Source organism: Cataglyphis hispanica, chromosome 8, assembly GCF_021464435.1.
Source record: "Cataglyphis hispanica isolate Lineage 1 chromosome 8, ULB_Chis1_1.0, whole genome shotgun sequence".
Taxonomy (NCBI): domain Eukaryota; kingdom Metazoa; phylum Arthropoda; class Insecta; order Hymenoptera; family Formicidae; genus Cataglyphis; species Cataglyphis hispanica.
In genome coordinates this window covers 4,757,122-4,782,838 of record NC_065961.1, presented here as the reverse complement: position 1 = coordinate 4,782,838, position 25,717 = coordinate 4,757,122, and the positions used below count along the sequence as shown (strand labels likewise).

General features: G+C 43.7%; 1 protein-coding gene across 16 annotated transcripts in view; it reads right to left on the bottom strand.

The window, feature by feature from the left end:
- LOC126851460 (serine/threonine-protein kinase tousled-like 2) overlaps positions 1-25,717 on the bottom strand; it is a 43,219-nt gene that overhangs the window by 5,728 nt on the left and 11,774 nt on the right. For 9 of the 16 annotated variants that reach the window (XM_050595472.1, XM_050595470.1, XM_050595467.1 and 6 more), the window contains 3 exons: positions 1,252-1,342; positions 695-957; positions 373-606 (listed from right to left, as the gene is read on the bottom strand). In XM_050595472.1, coding sequence (XP_050451429.1) covers positions 373-606; positions 695-957; positions 1,252-1,342 — 588 coding nt within the window. Of the gene's footprint in view, positions 1-372; positions 607-694; positions 958-1,251; positions 1,343-1,444; positions 1,795-4,383; positions 4,554-11,458; positions 11,842-12,505; positions 13,317-23,045; positions 23,160-25,717 lie in introns of those variants that run through there. The other 7 variants (XM_050595476.1, XM_050595479.1, XM_050595482.1 and 4 more) reach the window with 7 other exon arrangements.

The following is a 25,717-nucleotide window of genomic DNA, read 5'->3' as shown; positions in this document are numbered from 1 at the left end:
CTGTTGCTACTATCTAATGCACTTATTTTGATTTTGCACAAAAGAATGTCCAAAGACAAACTTTTGTAAAAAAATTTAAATCTTTCATAAAAATAAAAATCTTTAATTTGATAATTACTTTATCTTTCTCAATGTTTTAATGAAGAATAATAACAATTTTGCTTATTCCTCTCCTTATCTAGCCTCCTTATCTAGCCCAATAATAAAATTGCCATATTTTGTTAGATTTGTTAATCATATATAGGAAAGTTTTAAGAAAAATTAAAGCTACCATATCTTTATAACAAATTGTCAATCTGTGATAGAGACACTAATACTAACAGTGGGTCGTTTCTTATAAAATGCTTGCAGATATTACCGGATTTTGCTTACATTTGGGGTGTTAGTCTTCGCTTGCCTGACCTGGCTTGTCCTATTGAGGTTGGTAGGCCTTACCTGCACCTGCTTGCTGACCATTGAGCCTGCAGGTTGTGTTGAAACTGGTGGTGGAGGAGGTGGAGGTTGAGGATGAGGTCTTGGTGGCTGCATCAATGAAGAAAATTCCGCCACTGAAGAATTAGGTGTTGTTACTTGTGGTGAAAGTAACTGTTGAGGCGATGGTGGAAACTGTTGACAAGAAAATACAGATGTTACGCATAAATTATAAATCTATTGCTCTTAAAATATTCTTTGTAACGTGAATCTTGAACCTTACCATAGGATAAGCCTGTTGAGGAGAAGGACTTTTGGCACCACCATGCCGAATAGGACTATTGCCCAGATGATGCTTTGGGAAATACTCATTGATCTTCTTATTATCAAGAGCAGCAATTGATCTAGCTCCCTTACTTGTTACAGAGCTACTTGAAACACCCCCACCTCCGTCATCAGCCTTACGTTTTCTTTTCCTTTCAGAAGTAGTCCGTAATACTTTTTCCGGAGTGTTTGCATCCACCTCCTTATCACTATGCGATGAGCCTAGTTATAATTATAGTTCCATTAGAAACATGCCAGATATCTTTAAACTATAATTTTAATATATGAATAGTAATGATAATATAATAATAGATAAATAAATTGTGTTTATCAAAGAACATTTTAACACAAACACAAAGAAGCTTTTTTATTGCTCTTTTTGAAGCACATAACTTTATCCTCCAGACAAGTTAACTGCCCAAAGGACCAGAATATGTACTGAGAAAACTAAAATTATTCTTCATACAATTTCTATTATATTCACGCATCGTCTTCAAGAGTATGATTCCAACTTACCAGTGCTCATGTTCGAGTCTTGACTATGAACTGTCTGACCAGAGTTTACGGTTGTTTGGGGTGCCATCTGAATTTGTGACCCAGCAGACATCTGAAAGCAGAAGGCGTTGCGGCTATAAGATATACCGCGAGCAAGTCGCGACGAGAAGAGAAACGGCCACAAGAGAGGAGAGAGAAAAATAATGCAACGAACCAAATAGCGACGGACTATAGTCACGAAGAGCGCCTGTGCGATTTGACCGTTATCGAGGGTAAGGCACGTCGCCACCACATTGTAAAGACGAGAGTCGTACGAGCCGACGAAACGCGGCGAACGGCGACGAATCCGATCGCGAAAGATAGCAATGACAACGACGGCACGAGAGAAAGAGAGAGAGAGAGAGAGAGAGAGAGAGAGACGGCTCGACTCTACTGCTTCTTGACGGCGACGACGAGAGAGGTTACGCTACGCAAACGGCGAAACCCGGCGTATATGACGCTACCAAGCTCAACGAGAATCGCGTGTGTTGTTAAAAAGACACGATTTACATTCTAGAAGGAGCAAACCTGGAGGGATAGAGAAAGACTTATGAAGCGAGGAAAAGGGGAAGGGATGAGGGGTGCCGGACGGAACAGAGAGCGGCACGGAAGGAGGAATGGAGAGTGCGAGAGAGATGATGACAGACATGACAGAGAGAAGCATGGAAACATGTCGAGAAAGAGAAAGAAAGAGGAAAAGAGCGTGTGTGAAGAGGAGACAGGACGACACCTTCCACGACGACTTATGGTGAAATCCCATAGTAATCGCCGTTCTCGATGGTGTGTACGTATGCGTGTGTGTGCGTGTGTATCAACGGTAAACGAAATTTCGCGCACGGCCCTGCCGTAAGAATGACGGCGACGACGGCGTGCGAGGGAAATGTCCGATATATACGTTTTAGAGTTATAGAGGAATCACGATACACACAAAATGGAGGACCTTAGAGCGGCGAGGAGACGGAAGGGAGCGGAAGGGCGATGGAGGTTCCAAGGGGGCAAACACGAGCGCGCGCGCGCGCGGGGGAGAAGGCGAGCGAGGGGGCGACGAGTAGCGGTCGCGATGCAGGGGGGGGGAGCGGCAAGAACTTGACGGCGCACGGTTGGGAGAAGTGCATGAGCACGATCGGGGGAGCACCACGGGCGCGCGCACGGCGCGCAGGGGGCAGTTTTACTCACTACGTTGCGCTTCTGAACTCTCTACGGCTCGGGGCCGGCCTCGGATTTTAACTGACTCTTGGTGTCGCGGCGGTACATATTTTCGTACGCGGCATCCGCCGCCGCAGCCACCGAGAAGTGCGGATGAGAGGGGGAGGGAGGAAAGAAGAGAAAGAAATATCGGCGGGGGCGCGCGCGCGCGTGCTACGCCTTCGATTAACAGCGTTGATAAGCGAAGGAAGAGAGCGACGACACGCTACGTCACTCTGGCCGGCCGCGGTGCGTGTGACGTCGTTGTCGCGCGGCGGTCGCTGGCGCGTCCCACGTTTAGCGATAGATTACGCGCGTCTCTTCTCGTGTTGCTGCTGCACAGGCGATGCGATGCGATGCGATTCGATGCGATGCGATGCGATGCGATGCGACGCGATGCGACGCGACGCGACGCCCCGCTCCATTCTCGGATCAACGTGCTTGTGCACGATACGCGCCTTCGTATGCCATCGCTGTCACGAGTTACCCTGTCACGATTTTACTGAACGTCGTTGCGAAACTCGAAGGGAGAGCCCAGGAAGTGGACGCTTGGCTCTGAGAGAAAGTCATTAAGCAATCAAATGTAATTAGATATTACCGTCCGATAATTGTACAGTTCTTCTTTTGTTCAAATCGTAGAAATGTCGACAACGTTCTAAAATGATTTCCATATTTTGATTGTATTTATATTGGTCAGGGATGTGTTGAAGTTACTAAGAATTATCTTTCCTTTTTCGATTGATAAAAAAATCTAGTCTGATCTAATTAGCCTGATTATTACGCTTACGATTATTATTATTAGATTTTTATCACGCGCGCCAACTTTGCAGCGCGATCTATTTAGAGATTGATGAGAGCTTTTATTTCTGTCGTGGAACTTTATACATTACTTCAAGACAAGTTTTTCATTATATTTATATCTCGATATAGAACTAAAGGGAAAAAAAAGCGCGCGTGAGATTCACGAAGAACAAATCTTTTGCGAAAGGAAAAGGGCACAGTAATCCTTATCGCATTAAATATCGCTCATTTAATTAATCACAATCAAAATTAATTGGCTTACAACGATCGAATATCGATTTCTTTTGAACAATTAGGGGTTAATACTTATTTTTCATACTTTTCATAATTTCATACGAGTCGTGAGAGAGACGAGTTCCATTTTGGCATAATCCTCGAGATCTATTTAAGAAACAAATCAATATGTATAATGTAACTTGATTCGTAAACTCGAATAGATTATTAATTATATATTATATTAAACGTAATCGCTTTTTCATCAAGAACACGTCGATCGCCATGACAATCGATGCGCTTGACGTTTGTCGCGAAAATAAAAAGAGAGGTGCGATATATATATGTATGCGCCTTGCAAAGTTACAGTAAATGAGGACAAAAATTAAAATAGGTTTACGAGGAATCCAATCTGTATACCGTAAAACACGACCGTACATCCCCGCATCTGATCTTACGTTTCGTCGCGCCGTTTCGCGGATAATCCTCGAGTCACGTGACACGGTAGTATATCGCGCTTCGACCTCGACTATACGACAACGAGATGCTCGATCCCGCGGATTCCTCGCGCACGAACAAATCCAACCGCGGGAGAGGACAGCAAACTTCCTTATCGATGGATCAGTGGCCGTGCCCGGAACTGGGCTAGAGGGCCGGCGAATAGAGAGAGAGATAGAGAGACGAATTTCCATCTCTTTCTCCCTCTCTCTCTCTCTCTCTCTCTCTCTCTCTCTCTCTGGTTGTCGGTGCGATCCGCCGTCGAGACGGATGGCATCGCGTTGTGTATGAATGCGCGCAAATAAGCAGATGCGTATGCGCGTGTGTGGTGGTGCGTGGCCATGTAAACGTATATGGAGCGATTCGCTCGAGGAGAAGAACTTCGACAAAAGTACGCCGACGTAAATATATACGTACGTATTATACAAACCCGGTAAACCTCGGCGCACATGCAGACTTTACTCATGCACTTGTGTAACTCCGACGACTTGCCCCCGATATGGTCATATAACCGACTCAAGGATCGGTCCGTTCACGAACGAACCGTAAATCGAGCAAACGTAGAGAGAGAGAGAGAGAGAGAAAGAGAGACCGAGTTCGCGTTTTAGCGCAGCACACACAAACGTATGTACATCTAACGAGAGAGAGGCTCTTTTCCTCTCTCTTTCTCTCTCTCTCTCTCGCGTGCGCCTCGCACCAAGTCCGTTCACTTCGTTTCCTCCTGAATGCGCTCGTGAATATTAACGTGCGGCTGGCGCGCCGGATAAACAGCAGAGACGACGGTGGCATCAGCGGCAATACGACAGCGCCGGCCGAGCGGCGTCAATGGACACGTCGTCGTTAAACGGCATCGGGCGTACGCCTTTTCTCGCACGGTGAAGTTCGCGAGATCCGTGGCGAGCCAAAAACCCGGCGCGTGGACTCGCCTAATCGAAACGGAACTGGAACTGTCCGACCACCACTGTATGCCGCCGCCGCCGCCGCCGCTCTCGCATACTACTACTACTACTATTACTACTACTACTACTACTACTACTACTACTACTACTACTACTACCTAGCCCCGAGGTTTCTCTCTTTATCTCTCTCTCTCTCTCTCTCTTTTTCCTCCTCCCTCCGTTCCTCTTATTGCTCTTCGTCGCTCGCTCAACCGCCACCCTTCGTCTCCCTAGCTCTTCTCTCTCTCTCTCTCTCTCTCTCTCTCTCTCTCTCTCTCTCTCTCTCTCTCTCTTTACCGCAAATGAGCAACGCGCGAGATTCCGAGATGCGGCAAAAGGTGCAACCTCCTCTTCCATTTTCCCCGCGAAACCGCTACCACCCGGCATCACACAACAGAGTCGGAGAGAAAGAGGGACACTTTGGTAGAATGCAGAAGCGAACGAGAAAGGAAGAGAAAGAGGGGACGGGAAGGGGAGAGGGGGAGGGGAGGGGGCAAACGTTGGCGAGCTTGGATATAAAGAAGAGGGATGGACGACGGGATAAGATAGAAAGAGAACCGGCATGACTGACGGGGGGATTCGCGGGGGGTGGCGCAGAGCGGCAGGCAGAGAACAGGGGGGGCGGGAGGGAATACGACAGGGGGGAGGGAAAGGGGGTGGAGAAGGAGGGAGGCATATGAGACATTCCTTCAGTGAACGGGTCGACCGAGTGTGAGTGCAAGCGAGCCGGTAAAATCGATGTGGCGAAGTGTGGTTGTGCCGCTACAGCGTGCGAAGGGTGCTCCTCCGCTCTGTTGTACTTCCCCCACCCCCCTGCCCTTCCCCGCCGCCGTCCCGCTATCCGCCCGTCGGAGATACGTTTCCCGTGTGTGATCCGCGGTTCCGCCTTGCGGCGTTACTTTGCACCCCGATGTTGTACTCGCGGAGAAGCGAGCAGTTTGGGTTGGCAAACGACTGTCTGTTCTTTCTTTTTTTTTTCATCGTCGTGTTAATTTATCCCGCGAGAAAAGAATCTCTCTCTCTCTCTCTCTCTCTTTCTCTCTCTTTTCGCGTACAAATGGAGTTTTATAAAAAATGCAGTATCTTACGATAGATAAAGAGGATTATAATGCCCGAAGCTGCGGTCGGTATCTGGGTGATTTTGACAAAGCTTAGGGTGTGTATTTACTACTAATAATGGCGAAGAAGTAGCTTTTCAACAGATTCATAAACCGTATAAATCGTGCTTCTCTTCGAAACCCAGCAGATTGAATGAGCTTCGGTTTGCGGATCAATGTGAAAGCAAATAGCGAGGTAAAATTGTATAACAGGTATTCACCGAAAGATAACGGTTCTAAATTTAACAAAGAAGATAGTTACCAACAAAGAGAAAGTTGAAGTCTTTCCGAGTATCAAACTTTTTTCTTCCGAAAAAAAAAAGAAAACATGTTTTATCAATCTATATATTTGCGAAAGATTACGAAAACAATAAAAAATTTCTAGCTCTTTTTAATTGATCGATAAGGTTCTCGGTTCTTGCAGCCATATTGGATTATGATGTCAGCATAAAATCTTGAATTTTTGTATTGTACTACAGTCGAGATATATTAGCTTTTTTCGCATATTACACAATTCATTTTTAGATCGACAAAATACATCAAAGAATTTTCTATAAATATCAATATTCAATAATAATAAATAGTTGAAAATTTTCATCAACTGTCATAAGGCACATGTTTGTTGGAAAATTAAGGAAAATACGATCTATAGATAGATTACATTATACAATTGCTTAATAATGCAAAAAACAATTAAAACGGGAGAGTTTCCGAGAGGAGCACTCTAAATAGAATTTTTTATTAGATTAGATTAGACCAATCGAATGTCACTCGTTTTTGACATACACAAAAACTAATATATTTAGATGTGTAATACTAGTAATGCTAAATAGAGGTACGTGCCATAAGAAAGAGCTACGTACTCATTAAACGATTCAAATTTTTTTTCTCTTAACGAATATCTGCTCACCTGATCTATAGTAGCACTCTTTAACGATCTAACAAATTTAGCTCCACTGTAGATAACAAAAATTTCAAAAATACGATATTCGCGAAAATGCACCCTTGTCGTGATTCCTCTTATTACGTTCCTGTGAGATATGTCGTGCCGACGCGTGCTTCGGCCTGTGCGAGGGCGTATTGTAGCAAGAGAGACGCAAAGGCCGAACGAAGTGGAGGGGAAACAAACAGAGGGGGGGGGTGGAGGGAAAAGGAGGGGGATATACAAGAGGACGGAACGCGGCAAGACGGACGAACATAACAGGTCGAGCGACCGAGCGAGTCTGAACTAGGATGTACAGTGTCAATGAAATTGATAATAATTCTAACGAATTCATATAAAGAGGATATATCATGTCTCGAGTAAATACTTGAAAACGTGTGAAATGTGTGATGTAGTGTCAGTCGGAGTCGTGTTTGTGTACGAAATTGTCTTTCGCGGGTGAATTTAAAGGGAGATTAATGAGGAGTGATTTCTGAGTGGATATAATTAAAGATGTCTATCCGTGGATCGCGAATAAGGAACGTAAATATTTTTTTCTTACAAAAATGATGTATGAATCGGAGCATTAAAAAATTTCGTTTATAGCTAACATGATGGTTTTCGTTTAACAGTTACTTACAATTCGATAATTTTCGTATTCACGCGACAAGTGCTAGATAAACTGGTGATGAATTTTTCGAAAAGGCGTGCATGACAATAATATATAATATCATTAATTCTTGAATAACGTTCCTATTCTTCTTATTTTTTCGTTCCTATCCTTTGAGAACCTTTGATCACTGACACTGATATATTTATAAACTCGAGAGAAAGTAATAACGCCATTCATGCAAAAAGCAACCAATGATAACGCCATTTTAACGTCGCACAATATCGTGAAAATTCAAAGTCAGCGCGAATTGACTGTTTTCTTCAGCATTATGATCATTTACAACGTTGCGACAATGACATTCAATTTTCGCAGCAATTTGCGCCGTGACATTACATAGAGACATAAATAACACGTTAATGTCGCGTAAAGTCTTAAAAACTGAAACTGATTTTAATTGAAATCTAATGTAATTGCAATCAGACGGTAATAACTTTTACGCGATAAATTATCATAGTGCGATTCGCGCGAAAAATTACTTAAATATATGTAATATCTCTCTCGATTAAATTAAATATATGTCAAACACATATTTAACATCTCTTTATTTCACCTGTCTCGTAAATGACAAAGTCACATCCCGTTTACTCACAACTATCTACATAACGACCGGTTTTATACTAGATTGACAGGGAGCCGGAGTGAACAATCGGATGCCATCCGTGTGGCATGAATCCAAATCTGCGAATAATAAATCTTCGCAGTTCGATAAGAACGAGATATGTGCGATTCGATATCAACATGATACTGACCGCGCGAGCGATTGTCGGCGTGAAATTTGCGACCAAGAGCGGGTCGCCATTGCATCGACCGGTAGGTAGGTTTTCAACAACGACACATTTGCGAAGAGCGACAGAGATTTCTCTTTCCCGGAGCGGAAATTTCTCTTTCCCACCCTCCCCCTTCCCCTTCGTGCACCATTTTTACACCGTTATCGATACGAGATGCGAATCGACGAGCAACCTCGCGCGGCGTTTCGGAAGCAGCGAACGACAACGTCGCCCCGTTTAATCTCCTCTCTTCCTTTTCGGAAGTCTGCTTGCCTCTCGTGCCTCTGGAGCCGGGAGGAGAGAACCCCCCCCCCCTCCCTCCCCCTCGGGCACAAGTTCCATGGAAAATGAGCGCGATCGTTTCCGTATGATGGCGTTCACGTCGGTGTGTCGAAGACAAATGTCGGGTGTGATTTCGCGATTTTTATGCCACCGTGGCATATATAGAATCGATATATATATATATAAATCAATATTACGCGGATAAGAGTAGAAGTGCTTTTTTATATCTGAGAAATGCTGAGATTAAAGATATTTCATCATCTGTGTATCAATGTTTTTCTTACTTTAAATAGCAATAAGAGATTACATTATTATTATGTGATAAAAATGTAATAATAAGAAATGTGTGCGTGTGTGTATTTGACATTTGAAATTATACTTGATAGTATGTTATTAACATATTCTCTTGCCTAACGGCAATGCAACAGTCGGTGTAACTTGGCAAATCATACACAGTATTCTTCGACTGATTGTTCCGAGAATTTCATTCAGTTAAAAATATTCAGAACTTTAATTTGTGATTATTATAGTATATTGTCAAGCCAAATTGAGATATTAAGCAAAACGATCTTTAAGATCTCTATCTTTCATTAAAAATACACGATCAATTATGTATTAAACCTTTACTGATTAATTATTTAATAAAATAAATAAAATGTTAATTTAAAATGAAATTATGAATGCATAAATTCACTAACAATGCTAAATGAATCGCAGTCTAGTGTGAATTACTTAATATTCATTTGTAGGATGAATTAAGTCATTTCGAAAAATAGATGACATTTACGGTAGTCGAGCCGGCACATAATAATTATTCGGCGTGACGTATTATTAATTGATTAAAACTGCTCGTTGTTTATTCATTGCTCGATATACTATGTGATACTATATATCCAGTCTATACGATCGTTCAAAAGATATCTTAACAATTTTTAAATCCTATAGAATTTTTAAAATAACTGAGAGGAAATTCGGGAGAATACAAGCCGTCAGATGGACAAGACACGTAGAGCCATTGCTTCGTTCGCGTTATGATAAGAAACGACTGCGGCGTCTCGAGTACGCGGCCTCCTAGACCTTGCAATGCCGCCGCCACTCGATCGTAGAAAACACCGTCGGTGTAGCGGCGACGGCCGTGGCGGAGACGACGGCGGCGGCGACAAGAGGCACGACTGTCTGACGTGACGGCAACACAGCGCCCCCCTCCCCTACTCTGCGGCGGGATCTCTCGCGCGGTTCTCCCCTCCCCGCGCTCCGCATCTCATCCCCCACCACCAACGAACCCCCAATAGGTCGCACACTCATTAGCCCAGTCGCGCGCGACTCCCCCTCTCACCGCTTCTACCCGCGACCGCACGTTGCCGAGCGATCAGCTGGTCGGCCACGCGGCGTTGCCTCGTTGTCTTGGCTTGCGCCGTGCGCGCCAGCCACGCGGTTTTCTGTATACGTCGCTTGAGCGAGTGCCGGCTGACGCGAGGAGATGCGCGTGCGAGCACCCGCGCACGTTACACTCACGAGAGGTTAGGTTAGGGTGCTACCCGGCGCCCCATGTAAACGGCGCGGCGGCCGACACGGTGCAAGGACGCGTTCGCGGCCGGATTAAGCCACATTCACACGGCGTTGATTGTCAGGCGCTGTCTCGCCACTCAACGAAAATAAATTTATTTTACTGGCAGTAAAATATTTACACATTTACAGATGTTTTATTAATATCAGAGTTAATATTTGTGAGATTTTCATTTTCGACAAATTTTTCAAACAGAAAAATAGAGAAAAATTACAGTGTCTCATGCATAGAGTTCATTATACATTGCTAGTTGATGGTGTTAGCGAACACGGTCGGCGAGCGAGCACGATAAAAATGCTTATTGTGAAAGTTACGACATAACCGCGCAAGCTGGCTGGCAGGTCAACGGCACGGCACGGCTTCTACTATCAAAGGAAATGTTTACGCGCAAAAATATATGATCGATGAAATCTAAAAAAAAAATGATCGTCGGGATAAATTTTCATCGACCTTGAACGCTGATTTATGGATCTCGCATAATAATATTGTATTCTTTTTTTCTTTCGCTCCATTATCTCGCTTTTTCCTCATAGCATATCAATATTGAACGTTTAATTTACAACGGTGCAATAATTATTATCTTGCATTTTCGATGTGTTAATATGGCTACAGCGAAAAGATCACGATTCTCATTCCTCAATCCAAATGTCATGGATATGTCAAACTTGATTTTTAAATAAAGATTTACATAAAAATAACAAAACAAAGTCTGATTATTTAAACCGCCAACCAATTTTCTAACTTTTGTCTTATATTTTTATTTTTTTTAATTTTTTTATAACAAAATGTTTATGTATGCAAAAGTTTTACGCAGTGTACGTATAATTTTTATTCGCCAAAGCAAGCATTCGAGCAATAAAATATATTTATATTTTATCTTTTTATATCAACAAAATGTTTACGTATGCAAAACTCTTACGCAGTGTACGTTTTCTTATATCAACAAAATGTTTATGTATGCAAAACTCTTACGCAGTGTACGTATAATTTTTATTTGGCAAAGCGAGCATTCGAGCAATAAATAGTCTCGTCGTGGGGAAACGATATCTATTCTGAGAACAATAGCGACCGCTTTAGTGATGATTTAATGGCGAGAACAAGGCCGTGCGAGAGAGCATCATCACGAGCATCGTCGTTCGCTTTCATGTTGAAAAGGAACGGCGCGAGAAGCGCAACGCGAGTCGGGAGGAACAAAATATCGACGCTCCGATACCATCGGCGTGTATATATCGTGAGCATTCCTTACTTTGCGAGGCGACGACGATGACGACGACGACGACGACGAGCCGGCGGGAGTCCTGCACCGAGAGCAGCCGATTGTTGTACGCCGAAAGTACGAAGATTGCCGATCGCGTGCGCCCGAGCCTCACCGATGGTCACCGAAGATGGTTGGCACTAAGCGGGTGCGCGACGACGAGAACGCTCATTGTGAAAGTTACGACATATAACCGCGCGGACTACTCCCGCAGGTCAACAACGTACGCGCGATACGATCTCTCCTTCTCCCTCTCTTTCTCATTCTCTCTCTCCCTCTCCATCGCGCGCGCGCGCGCGCGCGCACGTCTCTATCGTTGACGGTGCGCATTAAGCGAAACGTAACGCAGATTTCTGTTCCACAGTTAAGGCCAATTTACGCCACGCACGATTTATACAGACAAGAGATACCTTCGTAAATAAAATGTTGAATGCAAATGAGAATGTAATTTTGTATTATTGACAAATCGGTTTGTTTATGTATCTATACAAATGTTTGTTTATGTATCTATACTCGTTTCTATTTACCAGTCTTGCGCCATTTAAATTTCGATTTGTTTAAAAATTTGCGGAGTAACACGATGGTAAATAAATAAAGGAAGCCGTATAAAATCTACGACACATCTCCATCTAAAATTCGGAATATATAGGGTGACCGTGGCGGGGACTACAGTTAGTCATAGTGTCATATATCACATCGCTCTCTTGTACGATCGCGTTTAAAGCCCCGTATCCGTGAATATAAGATCGCGGCGGCGGCGGCGGCGGCGGCGCAACATCGCCTCCGTTCAACATTTTTATAACTCTTTAGCGTTACGCAATAGCGTCGCGTGACATAGCGAATGTTCATCGGCACAATACGATCTCTTAGGTGCCTGTTAATACTTTGTACCCAGAGACATTGAATATATATTTTTTTTTTCGAAGCCATTTGTTTTTGTTCATCGAGAGATCACAAAATTTAAAGTCGCCGTTCTCGTATGAACTTATTATTCGTATTTTAAGACAAAGAAAAAGAAAAGGAAAAATATTCTCTTACCATAGTTATAGAGTGTACGGGGGCTCTCGAGTGTACATCGAAAGAAAGGAATCTTAAAGCGGTCGTTTTTCGTAAATAAGCAAAACTTGCAAGACGCGGACAACTATTTCAAGACCGACTTTTATCGTCGCGTATTTGCCTGGAACGACTGCTGACCGAGAGATAAGGCTTATCATCGCAGCGATGCAACATTGTCGGGCGCGTGTTGTTGTTACTCGACCGCGCTCTATGACAAGCAACACGTACTGTGCGCGATCTGTCGACACAAGCATGTGTTCCTCTTGCGAGAGGCGAGGGGCGTATCGCGAAGAAAGGCAGGAAGGAATGAAAAAAGATTCGATCTCGGCGTTCAATATACAATGCGTCCCCAAAACATGCATTCACGTTTAGAGCAGCCTTCCCTCTTTTGCGCCCGATACAACTCTTCCCTTCATAAGCATCGCTTCCGTGTGTCTTCCTATCTTTAATATCGTCTTCTAAAGTAAAGGGTCATGCTCTCACAAGTGACAAATCTCATCTAAGAACCGAGACATCGATTCGCCGACTTCGTGGACGTCGAAAATAATTCCCGCAAATTCATCGTAAGATTCGCGTGTCTGCCAGCGGCGGGCAATATAACAATCAGGGTGGGGCTCGGCGGTCACACGGACATCGGGCAAACACTTAACGTAGGTAGATCAGTAACGATCGAAAGCCGGCTCTAGTTCCTGCACGTGGCACTAGGTGGTCGCCGGGAGCTCCCCGCACAGGCGGACAGAAAAAAGCGGATACGCGAGCGGATGCTGTGTGCGTCCCGACTTTATCCGCGGAGAAGCGCAGGATCCTATGTATGTAATTGCGTAAAGTTCATAAGAGTCGATTAATATGTTAAAATAAAGCGATAAAAATCACAAGGACTCGAGATGCACGTATAACATTGTAGAATGATACAATCATGTTAGAGGCTGTTTTCTTAACAAGCTTTCCTTTTAGCTGTTGCAATTTTTTTATCTGCGGGAAATAAATAGCGAGCTGAAAATGACGAAATGTACAACTGGCCTGTAATAGCGAGATATCTTATCATTTCGTTCATTGCTTGCGAATAAACAACAAAAGAATCTATGCAAAGTCTGTTTCTTATCCTCCATCAAGTTTCGATAAAATTATGAACGGCATGGCTTTTTCCGTACACGAATCGATTATTGCTACGATATTTATGTGCGTAAATGACTAAAATAGAAAGATATCGGCAAAAGTCTAGTGATAGCGATGGTTTTTATTCTTTCGTCTGTCCCTTTTTAAGAGAATAAGATAAACGAGAAAATAATGAATGGATGTAGAAATCTAGCACGATCGGCGTGTGATCAACGGCCAGTTCTAACAAGTCGATTTAAGTCTTTCGGTTTTGTTTATTACGAAGATAATCCTCCATTTTTATTCGTATGACTAATATTATCAAGCTTATCTTAAACTTGCAAATTAATGTTAATACAATATTTAAGTCACGTTATTATCATAATTCATGAACTATGTAATAGCCTCTCGATCGTCACGACTTGAATCGTTTACTGAACGCCACGTAAGTCTGAAAATATTTGATGACATATTCGACATCATCCGAAACTGTAAATGCTAAATATGTATTGCGTATATACACGGTATATGTATTAATATTTTTGTGATGAAAGATATAGTTGAGAGCGAGCAGATTTATTTCTCAAGATTTATAAGAATCCCTGCCTTTACAAATTTCTCGCTCATACGTACCTGTTGATGCTAAGCTTTAATGTCGCGGATTAATCGCAAATCGAAGATTTTGATATATTTTATCACTTATATCCGAATATGATTCTTTTCTGATGATCGCACTTTGCGATACTAGATACTCAGATCGAAAAACTCAATGTGGGACGATGGACAACGACTGTTGACGACTTGCCTTCTCTCGCGAGCGATAACAATAATTTCTCAACCATGTGCTTTTCGGAACGCACATTTCCATTCGAAAACTATCGAGATATGATGACGACTTAAATTTTAAACCCGGGTTATATCCGTGTCAAATTGACGGTCGGTAAAAGGACACCATCGGTTCCGTGCGGTAAATTTCTGTTCTCCTTGTATCACGAATCCTTGTAGGCCACATACCTCGTGTCTCAGCAGGCTCTACATTCCTCGCGCGCGAAAACCTGTCCTTTCTCTGTGCCATGACACGGTACAAATCCAAGATCTTTTACTTTATAAGATGACGTATCTCGAATACGTGATAGCATCGTTACACTCGTATTGTTAATTATTATATAATCGCAATATAATTTTGTTATATAATCTCAATAATTTAATTTCATTTACGATGTAATAATCCATTTCAATTTCTTAATGTTATATAATTATTATGTAAAACGTCTTTTGGTATTGTCTTTCGATTTTCCGGTGAATAAAATCAATTTTTGTTCGGTAAACATTTCGAATTCTGTTTTATCCAATCCTCCTTTCTTCAAGCACTTCTACTCGAAACTTTTTAATAAATATGTTGTTATCTGAGCGAAATCTTACGATACTATCAATAATACGATAAATTTTATTATAGAGTAGAAAATTACCGAGCCATTTCTGATCAATTATATACGGCGGTACAATCATATACGGGTATTATCGGTGAAATTCATATAATATCGCTCCTTGAATCTTTAATGTATTATTCTGGATGTATTGTATGAGATACCCATAATAAGTCAAAAAGTCAGTATGGATATATTTAGATAAGCATTCCTACCTACCATACCGCTGACCCGGCGCGCAGGCGAAACGGAGCGAGATGGCATGCGAGCGTGAACGAAACGGGCCGTTGGGGGAGGAGGGGAAGACACCCGCCCCCCCGCGACAAATATTTTCCCTGTCTGTTTGCTCCACTACTCAGGCGTCGATATATCAGCAGTCGGCGAAAGAAGTTCAATGTGGCGGTAAAAGCGGACGGTAATGCAGATTGCGGGCTCTGGGCGTCTCCCGTTACCGCGTTGCATCGCACGATGCACATCTCTCAAAGTGGCCTGTCGTCCTTTTGCCCCGGTTCGTCCGTCGGCCGTCGGTTTCTCTTGGCCGCCGCTTCGCTGCTCTCACCGAGAACTCACTCGGAAATCCGGGATCTCAGCACCCTGGTTTCCGAGATACGGTCCATCAGATATCAGCTGCGCCTGGTCTATGGTCATTATATAATTTGTATGCGTCCCTCAATTTTTAAATACCTCTCCCCCTCCCTCCCTCCCGCCACCAAGAAACTTGAGCCCGATTCTTGCACAAGTTCGAAATTATATTGTATTTCTCAATTATAGAATTAACAGTGCTTGTTCTCGCTAAAGGCTGTTCCTTCAATTCCTACGACGATTATTTGATTTTAAATCATCAGGAAAAATGATTATTTTTTTTAATGAAAAATACTATAACGTTACTCACAATATTCGTTCGACTCGCACGGAGATTACTCATCCGAATATCGCGACGAAATTACATCGAGAGCTGAAATTTCTCTCGAGACACTCGGTAGACACGTTAGAAGGCGTTGCGCGGAAGGATGCGCGGCGATTCGTAAAAAGTGTGAGAGAGGCAACGATACCAGTTTCGAAGTTCCGAGAACCGATGGTCCGCCGTAACGATCATGGGGAAGACTGGAAAAACACTAACCGAAGCTCACATACATGCATGAGGGAGGAGAAAGAGAGAGAGAAAGAGAGAGAGATATTTCTCAGGAAGGCACCGGGAGAGTTCGCTCGTCGCTTATATGGTGCCTGTATGTATTCGGCGTTCTCAAGGTTGGTAGATAGGTATGTAGAAACCTTCCATACAATGCGCGTAGTGCCCACTTACTATCGAAAGGATCAATACGGGGAACATGCACCGACTTGCTTGCTTGCTTGCTTGCTTGCTTGCTTGCTTGCTTGTTTGCTTGCTTGCTTGCTTGCTTGCCTGCCTACCTGCTTACGTTTATGAATCTCCCTCGCTTGTGAGACTGTAGGTCATGTAGTGTCTTCGTGGGATATACATTTCGGAGGAAGCAAGAATCCTTCCCGAGATGGAAATATTACTCATCTGAAAGTTATCGATTGCATGTTGATGCCAATACATTCATCGTATGCTTTTCAATGCTTATTGAATATAATTAATGATTAATAATTATATATATATAAAATACCATACGCGCGGTTCAAAAATGAAAATATCTACGAATCGTATCTCTTGGAAGAGCGGTGTCATTTTGATTAAAACTAAAAATTAAATTATTGAGGGTACGTAGGGTTGATGAAAAATTCTATTCACGATGTAAGAATAAAATATAATCCTAAAGAAAAAAAGAAAACTCGTGATACGAACGTTGATATATTCGTAGCCGTCTCTCTGGGTTTCGCGTCTTCGCGATCTCGAAAAGCGAGAGCTGAGCCCGAGTCGCTCGGCTATCGAGTTTCTTCGAAGCGCGGAACGGGGAACACAAACGGAGGTCACCCTACCAGGGGTGTAGCATCGGGACAGTGCCCTTCACCCTCCTCGGTCAACCGCGTCCCGTAATCGGAGGAACTCGGCAGCACTCGTGTGTTCTCGCAGGACTACAACACGACGAGAGAGAAAGAGAGAGAGAGAGAGAGAGAGAGAGAGCAGAAGGACGAGGAGGTTCGCGAGGAACGATCCGCAAATTCATTCGCACCAGCGTTGCCAACAGTATAGTTACAGCTAGCTGTAACGTATATATAATATTTACCCTACAATTACATCATGGCGTAGAATACGATCGTTAAGAATAGCAAATAGCGTGTGTACTTTCTGCAATAAAAAAATATACAATAAATATGCTCCTTCATATTTTTTACAGAGAAAATTCCTCGTCGAGATTTAAGACAAGTTATACGAGAGGTATGACTCATTGTACAAGTATACGCTTTCTTCTCTGTATGTGCGTTATTCTCAGAAAACATGGGACATTATATTCCGATAAGAGAAGAAAAAAATTAAGCATCAAAAAAAATTCAGCGTATTTGCCGAGTCTCTTCTCGCCCCGTGTCGAAAATCCACTCTATACACGCCGCGTGTGCCAAAACTCCCTGCCGGATAAACAGATTAATACGCGCGGTAACGGTGCGTATATTATCCGCGATGAATTTCGCTGGCCTTCGCCCGCGAGGATTTCGACTCCACCACCTCTCTCTCTCTCTCTCTTTCTCCCTATCGATGCTCTCGCGCCGTGTCGCCCCGCCGTCCGCTTCATTGTTCAGTCGGCCAATCACGCCCACGGCTAAGAAGAGCTTGCGGCATCGCGCGTGGCGCTCGTGCGTTCTCGCCCGACAGACGAGACGGCCCGATTAGGCCGAATTCGCACGAGTTCGCTACCGAGCACAAGCCGACCCGAGCCGTTTGCAAACGAGGGATGGAAAGAGAGAGAGAGAGAGAGAAAAAGAAGGGGTTGGGACGCGCGATACACAAGGCAGAAAGCGAGCGAGAGAGACCGAAGAGGAAGAATCTGCCCGCGAGTCGATGCGACTGCCCCTACGGGGCAGAAATGCGCAGCGGGCAGAAAGAATCGGGGCATCCGACGAACCCCCGGAAGTGGGGCTATCCGCGCAGGGGATGTAAGTAGCCCGTGAAAAGTATGTTTTCAGTGCCCTCGGCGTGTCCCGCTGATTAATCGATCGGCGAACAGAAATGTGTTTTCCCGCACTCGACTAAACGGTTGCGAGGTCAAATCGAAGCGCGCGGTTTCGGAGGGCTTTATATATTTATTATATAATTAAATAAACTAAAATCTCACAAAACTCGTCTCATCCGCTTTAACATTATTTTCAAAATTTCCATTTCGCCTTTCGTACAATTATAATCTCGTGAAAATACGAAGTTAATACCATGACGTAATTTCTTTGAAATATAAACAATAAATGACAAGTTTGAACGCGCGCGTTAATTACCGTTACGAAATTATCGTTGTTTTAAAACCCAATGAAATCGTCAAACTATATGTTATTGGTATCTATCGCAAAACTGGGGCAACGACGATGTTATCGAGAGAGAGAGGGACAGGAAATCGCTAATCGGGCTTAATTAACCAAGGTTGCCGATGCAACTGATCCTGCGCGGACGGTGAACCAGATACTCCGTTATCGTACAGCAGGCATCCTGTCGCACAGCAGCTGAGCTGGGAGCGCGAGAGTGGAGAGGCGCGAACCGTCGCCCTCGGCAGTTACGTTCCAAGTGGCGAGAGAGAGAGAGAGAGAGAGAGCGGGTGGCGGCGGCAGGTGCAGCTGACGGCGCGGGTGAACGGAAGGGGAGGGAGAGAGAGAGAGAGAGAGAGCGAGCGCGCTTTCGGCTCCTCCCGACGCGAGACGACGCGACACGATCGTCGCCGCTCGACTGGACGGCGGGCGCGGAGTGTATATAAATAGGCGGCACGTCGACCGACCGTCTGGTTCTCTCACCGGTGTTACGCTATTGCATGCACACCACTCTCGTGCGGTACGCGAGCGAGAGGGGTGGGTTTTCTCATATCGACTTGCGCCGCGAGTCTCTGCATTACCGACTACGACGACAATGTAACGCCGACCGGCCGGGGAGATACACACATCTACGGAGGGTGAGGGGGCGGGGGAGAGTGGGAGGAGGAGAGGAGGAAGCGGTTTCCGGCCGGAGATACTCCCGGAAAGTTTGTACGTCAACGCGTATCGCTTTCGGTAACATCGCATCCAATATTTACTCTCGTCATACATTTTCTTCGAACGCTTATAACGGACGATACGAAATCAGTTTTGACACAAGAAAGATTACGAGGACGCGTTGCCCATCGATAAAAGATAATTCATTTTTTTTCTGAGTATTAATACGAAAAATAAATTTCCAAGATGATAACAGTTCTTTGTAATCGCGAAATTATATATAAAGATGCCTCACTTTCTTTTTAAAGGGAACAACGAAAGAATACGTAGCGGCTTAATAAAATATGACAAAGCTACATATTCTTCCCGCACTTCGTTCTTCGCTGTTCTCGTTTGAAGGAAAACTTATAAATTTTTAAATTAGCCCTTTCTGGTATATTTTGTCGCGTCACGATATGAATCAAAAACTTTTTTCACTAATAAATCGTGCAGAATACATGGTAATTTCTTTCGAAACCCTATTGGTCCAGCGGGAAACCTACAGCGACCAACGGTTTGCCGCAGAGAGCGCGTCACATCGATCGCAAAACCAGAAGCTTCTCACGGAATTCTCTAGCGCATTCATGGAAGAGCACCAAGTTCATTTCGCTCACAAAATCAGCTGTATTGCTCTGTCAAAATAAGATAAACGTACAATTTTCCCTCATCCAGCAATTTATGAATTATATGTTGGTACAACAAATCAGCTTAATTTGCGAGAAATAAAGAATAAATCAATTAAAAATGGATGGAAGAAATATGGAAATTTTCTAGAGTTTGTTATTAATTTAATTAAATGAGTTATATACGTCACAAATTCAATTTTTTCAAGGGACTTTGATATTTCGTGTCAAAAAATTAGTGTCATCGCAAGATAATTAAACGTAATCATAAACGAACGAAAAGAGACCAAGACTAGAGACACGGACACGGAGACTCGCGATTGACGACCCCGATAATGCGCGGGGTCCAATTAGCACGCGTAACGCTCGTGCCGAACTCACGGTGACGCGACGCGACGCGACGTGACGTTACGGAATACGCGGAGGAACAGGCACGGTACGCGCGCACGCTGTTGCCAGATTTTTTACATCACGTGTCTCCGCGTACTCCGATTAATCGCGGGGCGACGCGGCATGGTGATCGCGTACGCCTTAAAAGCGCTCGAAGGCCATTACGTAAGCGTCGACTACGTTCTCGCCGTGTCTCCTGTTCGGCGATACCTCGTCATTGATCCGCGATTTCCATTTCTCGAGACCTCGGTATATTCTTCCTACGGAAAGACAAAAGGAAATGGTTCCTCTCACCTTGAGAATAATCCTTATAAGATGGGTCGCATTGGGCGAACGGATGTCATATGTAAATGTTCGTTATTAAATTTCCGAAGATGTCAGAGTGAATCAAATAAAAAAACTTCGATCCGATTCATTTCATAAAGCGATACATAAAGAAAAAAAGAAATATCGAATAATTTTATTCTCGCATTCATTCGCTTTCGTCCATCTTTACACGCGTGACCTCGTGTTGGGGAAAAATAAATACTTTCTCGCCGTTAAGCCTTTCGTTAAAGCATCAACGATAAACTTAACAGAGTATGTCGCGTATCTTGCAGCTTGAAGGTAACGGTTGATTCAAGCTAACGTTATCATCGCGCACGAATCGTGGGAATCTCCGTGGCAGATAAACGAAATTCTTTTTTTCAACGTTAACCGAAACATTGTCGGCGCACATAATTCGGGTCTCGCTTTCCGACGATGACCCGGCCATAGTGCCATGCTCGCAGCAGAGCGGAGAGCCTGGACATATCGTAGTGATTGGGATCAATACGTTTAACCACACTACCACGCAATAACACCCCTGCTCGTCCCCTTTCGCCTCCATCGACCTCACTCTCCGCCGTAACGTCTCGCCCTCCGCGCCTCTCGCTTCCGTTCCTTCCGTCCGCTTCGCCTTCGTCGACCTTGCGGCGAATTCTTTCGTGTACCGCGAAAACCCGCATTGAGAGAGAGAAAGAGAGAGTCAAGGCAAATTTACACGACGGCTCTGTCTAGATGATTCTCAATCGTTTTAACCATCGACGAATGATCGATTTAAGGTGATATTTAAAGGAATTTTGAAGCGGAAGTTGATATGATACAACATTGGGAATAGTTCCCAATCGTTCAGATGAGATTCATGTTGAAGGAAAAATTTAAACTTAGCAAAATAGATACTTAGAAACTATTAGTAAGGACGTATAACTATTTAGTAAGAAAAGTGCAAGAAAGTATGAGATACTTGGGAGAAATTCCACTGTTAGTAGGGAAATTGCGTCTCCCTCGTACCGCAGTCGTAACACGGCCTATAAATAGAGGATGTAAACGTGCAAACGTACGGGTATAAAAAAAATCAATGGGAAATTCGTAACGTCGTTACTTCGACAAACTGTTATTTATATCCACCATATAAATAAATTATGCTTAATTAAAAGTCAGACTTTCCCATAGATATTTGAATAATCGCGATGACAAAATAAATGCGAAAACTTTCCATTTTCGCGAATAGCATAGATTTTTCGTTTCGCCTTTCGCACAATATTTCGCTTTGATCGTGCAAATCCGCATTTTCGGATTGCGATAACTCACGGGCGGTTAATTAACGTCATTAACGGGCAAACAGATAATGAGGATGTTAATTCGACTGGTATTCGGCGACCGCGCATTATTATCCGAATCTCTTATTTACGACGGTATCGAATCATCGGTAACGCGCACTGCAATGGCGCGCGGGGGCTCCCATTAGCGGCTCCGATACGCTCTTAAATCAGCGGACTGCCTGTATTTCCGGCGCGATACATCGTTCGCCGTTGCTAGCTCGACTAATAAAATTCCTGCGAGCGATTATCCACGCCGCGTTTCGCGCGCGATTAATTGCGATTAATTCGCCAGACGAATTTAACTCTCGCGTTGTCTATTCAATCCTTCGAATTAACGACGGACAAAGAAAGTATAATATAATATAATAATGAAGTCTATATAATATATAATAATAATATAAAAATAAAAATATATTAAACATAATATATTTTTATCAAAACTTTAAAAAGTCCAATCATCTATTATATGTATAGGAATTATAGCATATTTCTCAGTAATTTTTCCATCGAAACATTCTGCGAGAAAAATTCTTCTAAGATTCTTAAAGTGCGACACAAAACTATCGGGAGTACTCGGAGCAGTTTGAACTGTCATATTGGACACATTCGCCAGAAGACGCCGGGCCACAATGCTGATACAACACGCCGACTCTAGACGCTAACTTTATACCTATTAAGGTCCGAAATCGATAGCAAGTACGTACACTACGTATATGCCGCGCGTGCTAAATACTGTATTGCATTCTACCGGGTGAACGGGCAATTATGGCCGACTGAAAATCTCTAATGACGTAGAATAACGTATCTCCGAATGATTTCGTTTAGCGGACGATGAAGCTTGCCGAGTAGGTAGAGGAGGCGTGTCCGTAAATTAAGTGGCTTAATAAGTGGAATAATCGAAACGATAAAAATCGTCAACTAGCCTCGCATGTGCGTAAGGTGAATTTAACATTTAACTCGCGCGAATAAATACACATATACATATACGTATGTATATGTATAATACGAGCCTACTTAAACCGCCTGCTATTATGCGATCGTTGATATCACTATGTAACCGCCATATGTCGAAGGAGCGGCAACACAATGCGACGAAAGCTCGCTCGATCATTGCCAACCTGACAGCGACAGCCTCGACACATCCCGCAACTTCTTCTAGTTGCGCAGATCTCGCTTTATTATCGAAATATTATCGATCTTTAACGGCTCTGATCTAAATGATATAATATACCGTATACATTTCTGAGATGAATCTTACCGAACCAGTTGAAGGATTAAGAACTCCATAGAGGTCTGGGCAGCGACCGAGGGAAACGTCAGTTTTGACCGTTGCACAATAGCGGAGTGAAAGTATCATAGCCGATTGATCAGAATGGACCGCGGGTAGCGAAGCTCAGCGGGACTCTTCATTGGATTACAATGGCACTTATTAAGAAAGTCGATAGTACCTACGTCGGTAATTCTCGCGGCCGTTAGGAGCGTCTATGGCAAAAAAAAAATATAATAATAATAATAATAATAGTGCGAAGGCGCTATTGCTGGATATTCGAAGCTATCTAGAATATTTCGACAATCTCGTCGGGTCATCGGTTTTTTTATTTCTGCTCGAAGTCGGGCCGCCCGTCAAACTTTCTGATTATTCATCGCGTCACAGCTCCGAGATTACCTTGCGCACTTTTGCAATCTGTCTTCGGCGCGAAATGGGAGGATTCGATTCGGAATCTAAAGGGTTAATTACGAGAGCCGTTTGGATACAGGATACGGCGAACGAATACCTCCACAGCGATATCTAACGCTGTAACTTATATGGAGAACGTCGGGTTTCTATGCGGACTTTGGGCAAATGGAATCGACAGGGAGTCGAAAGGGGAGGGAGGGGGCAGAGGGGAGGAGGAAGGGGTTGGAAATGGATATATATATATATATACACATATATATACATACATACATATATATACATACATATATACAGAGTGCTGGGCTCCTCTCGATCGATCCTCGAAGGATGTGGAGACCAACAGAGGTGACTCCGAGTGAGAGAGAAAGAGAGAGAGAGGGGGGCAAGAATGAGGGAGAAGAATGAGAGAGTATACGGGGAGGAGGGAAGGAGGAATAGAAGAGAGAAGAGCGAGAGACTCGTCGAGAAAATAACTAATAGGGGTGGGGTTGCAAGAGACGCTACGGATGTGTGCGATGTGGCGGTAGGCAGGGGAAGGAGGGCAACAGAAGGGAAGAGAGGGGCAACGGGAGGAATGAGTTAGATAAGGATGAGAATATTGGGCCAAGTGGAAGGGAAACGAAGGGATGATGCTCGCGCTTGGAAACTACCTATGCCGTCGTCACGCCGGTACGAACAGTACTGCAAAATGTCGGGTACCTACGGATTCCTTTCATGCTTCGCACGTATACATCGGGTGTCCCGGAAAGAGACGCGACATATGGACGAAGATTCGATGTAATTGGACGCGACGAATGGACAAGATATTCGACGAGTGGAAATAGTCGGATAGAACGAATATAAGTAAATTCGATTCATTTCGAGATTCATTTTCTACGATCGAACTATTAAAGTTACAACAACCCTTTCCGGAATATATTAACAAATTTGAACAAGTGTTCGAATCGCGTTTTAAGACTCGGATTGTATCGACCAGTCCAAACATCTTTGAAAGAATCGGCCATGTTTCAATCAGCTTGCGAACGATCTGCGAACAGTCGCGAACGCGATTACGAATCCCGCGATGAGACAATCGTATAACGAAGATGCTACGAAGGCTTGATTCGACATTATATAAATAGCCACAAACCTTTGCGGCCTCTAGGGTCTCTACAAATAGGGGAGACTGCGTTATATAAACGGTTAGTAGACAAGCAGTACTAGAGGAGGGACAACGACTTAGGTCTCTCACTTCCAACGGGCAGGACAGGTATAAATCTTTGCCGTTGGACGGTGGCGACTGGGCAGCAAGCGATGCTTGATTTCTTTTCCCCTTTCTGCGTATAGGAGACTGTTACGGTCGATATACAAAGTACGAGAGACAAGGATAAAATTAAATTTTCGATTAATCAATTTCGGTCGAAAAACCAGTCTAATAAGAAGACAACACGATTGTTTCGACTAATTTCCAACTGCGAGTTAACAAGGAGGATGATATATCCACGATATAGATTAATATGGCTTCGAGATAATCTCAAGACGCGCGCATTGCCGTTGAGAGCATGAGAATGGGAAACGAGTCTCGATTTTTGCCACGACGCAAGAAGCCGTGACATTCCTACCGCGATGCAAGAAGCTCCGCCGCCGAGTTTCGGTCGCACGCCGGTGCACGCTGCATCATCGCGCAGTCGCGTGGGTGTAGGTAGATGAAACTGCGTTTATGCGCGCACGCACATTTCATGTCCTTCGGCCGAGAGGACGAAAAAGGACAACCGGCCGTGAACAAAGAGACGCACACACACACGGGAACGAAGCTGATCCTCCGCTGTTTCAAACACTGTCGTCGAGAAACGGAAGGTAGCGGGGAAATGATATAGCAATTACATCTCGTAAATCTAGCTTGTTACGTTGATATTATCATCAAAGTAAAATGTTCGGTGTACTTCGACGCGAGAAAGTCGATGGCGATTCTGGATAAATTACGGGCGATACTTGAATACTTGAAAAATAACTGGAAACGCGCTCAGATATGTCATGGGTGTAGCTACTTTACAGGTTTTATTAAGCGGCTTTCACGTTTCTTGAATAAAACTTGGCGTCGTAAATAAAATCAGCATCGAAAAAGGAGAAAAATCAATCGTGCAGAATCTTTGTCATATATATATATATATATATATATATATATATATATATATATATATATAAAACGCGACCGAAAAAAGAACGAACGCGATAATAACACTGGAAATACAATCGATAATACAATGATGCTG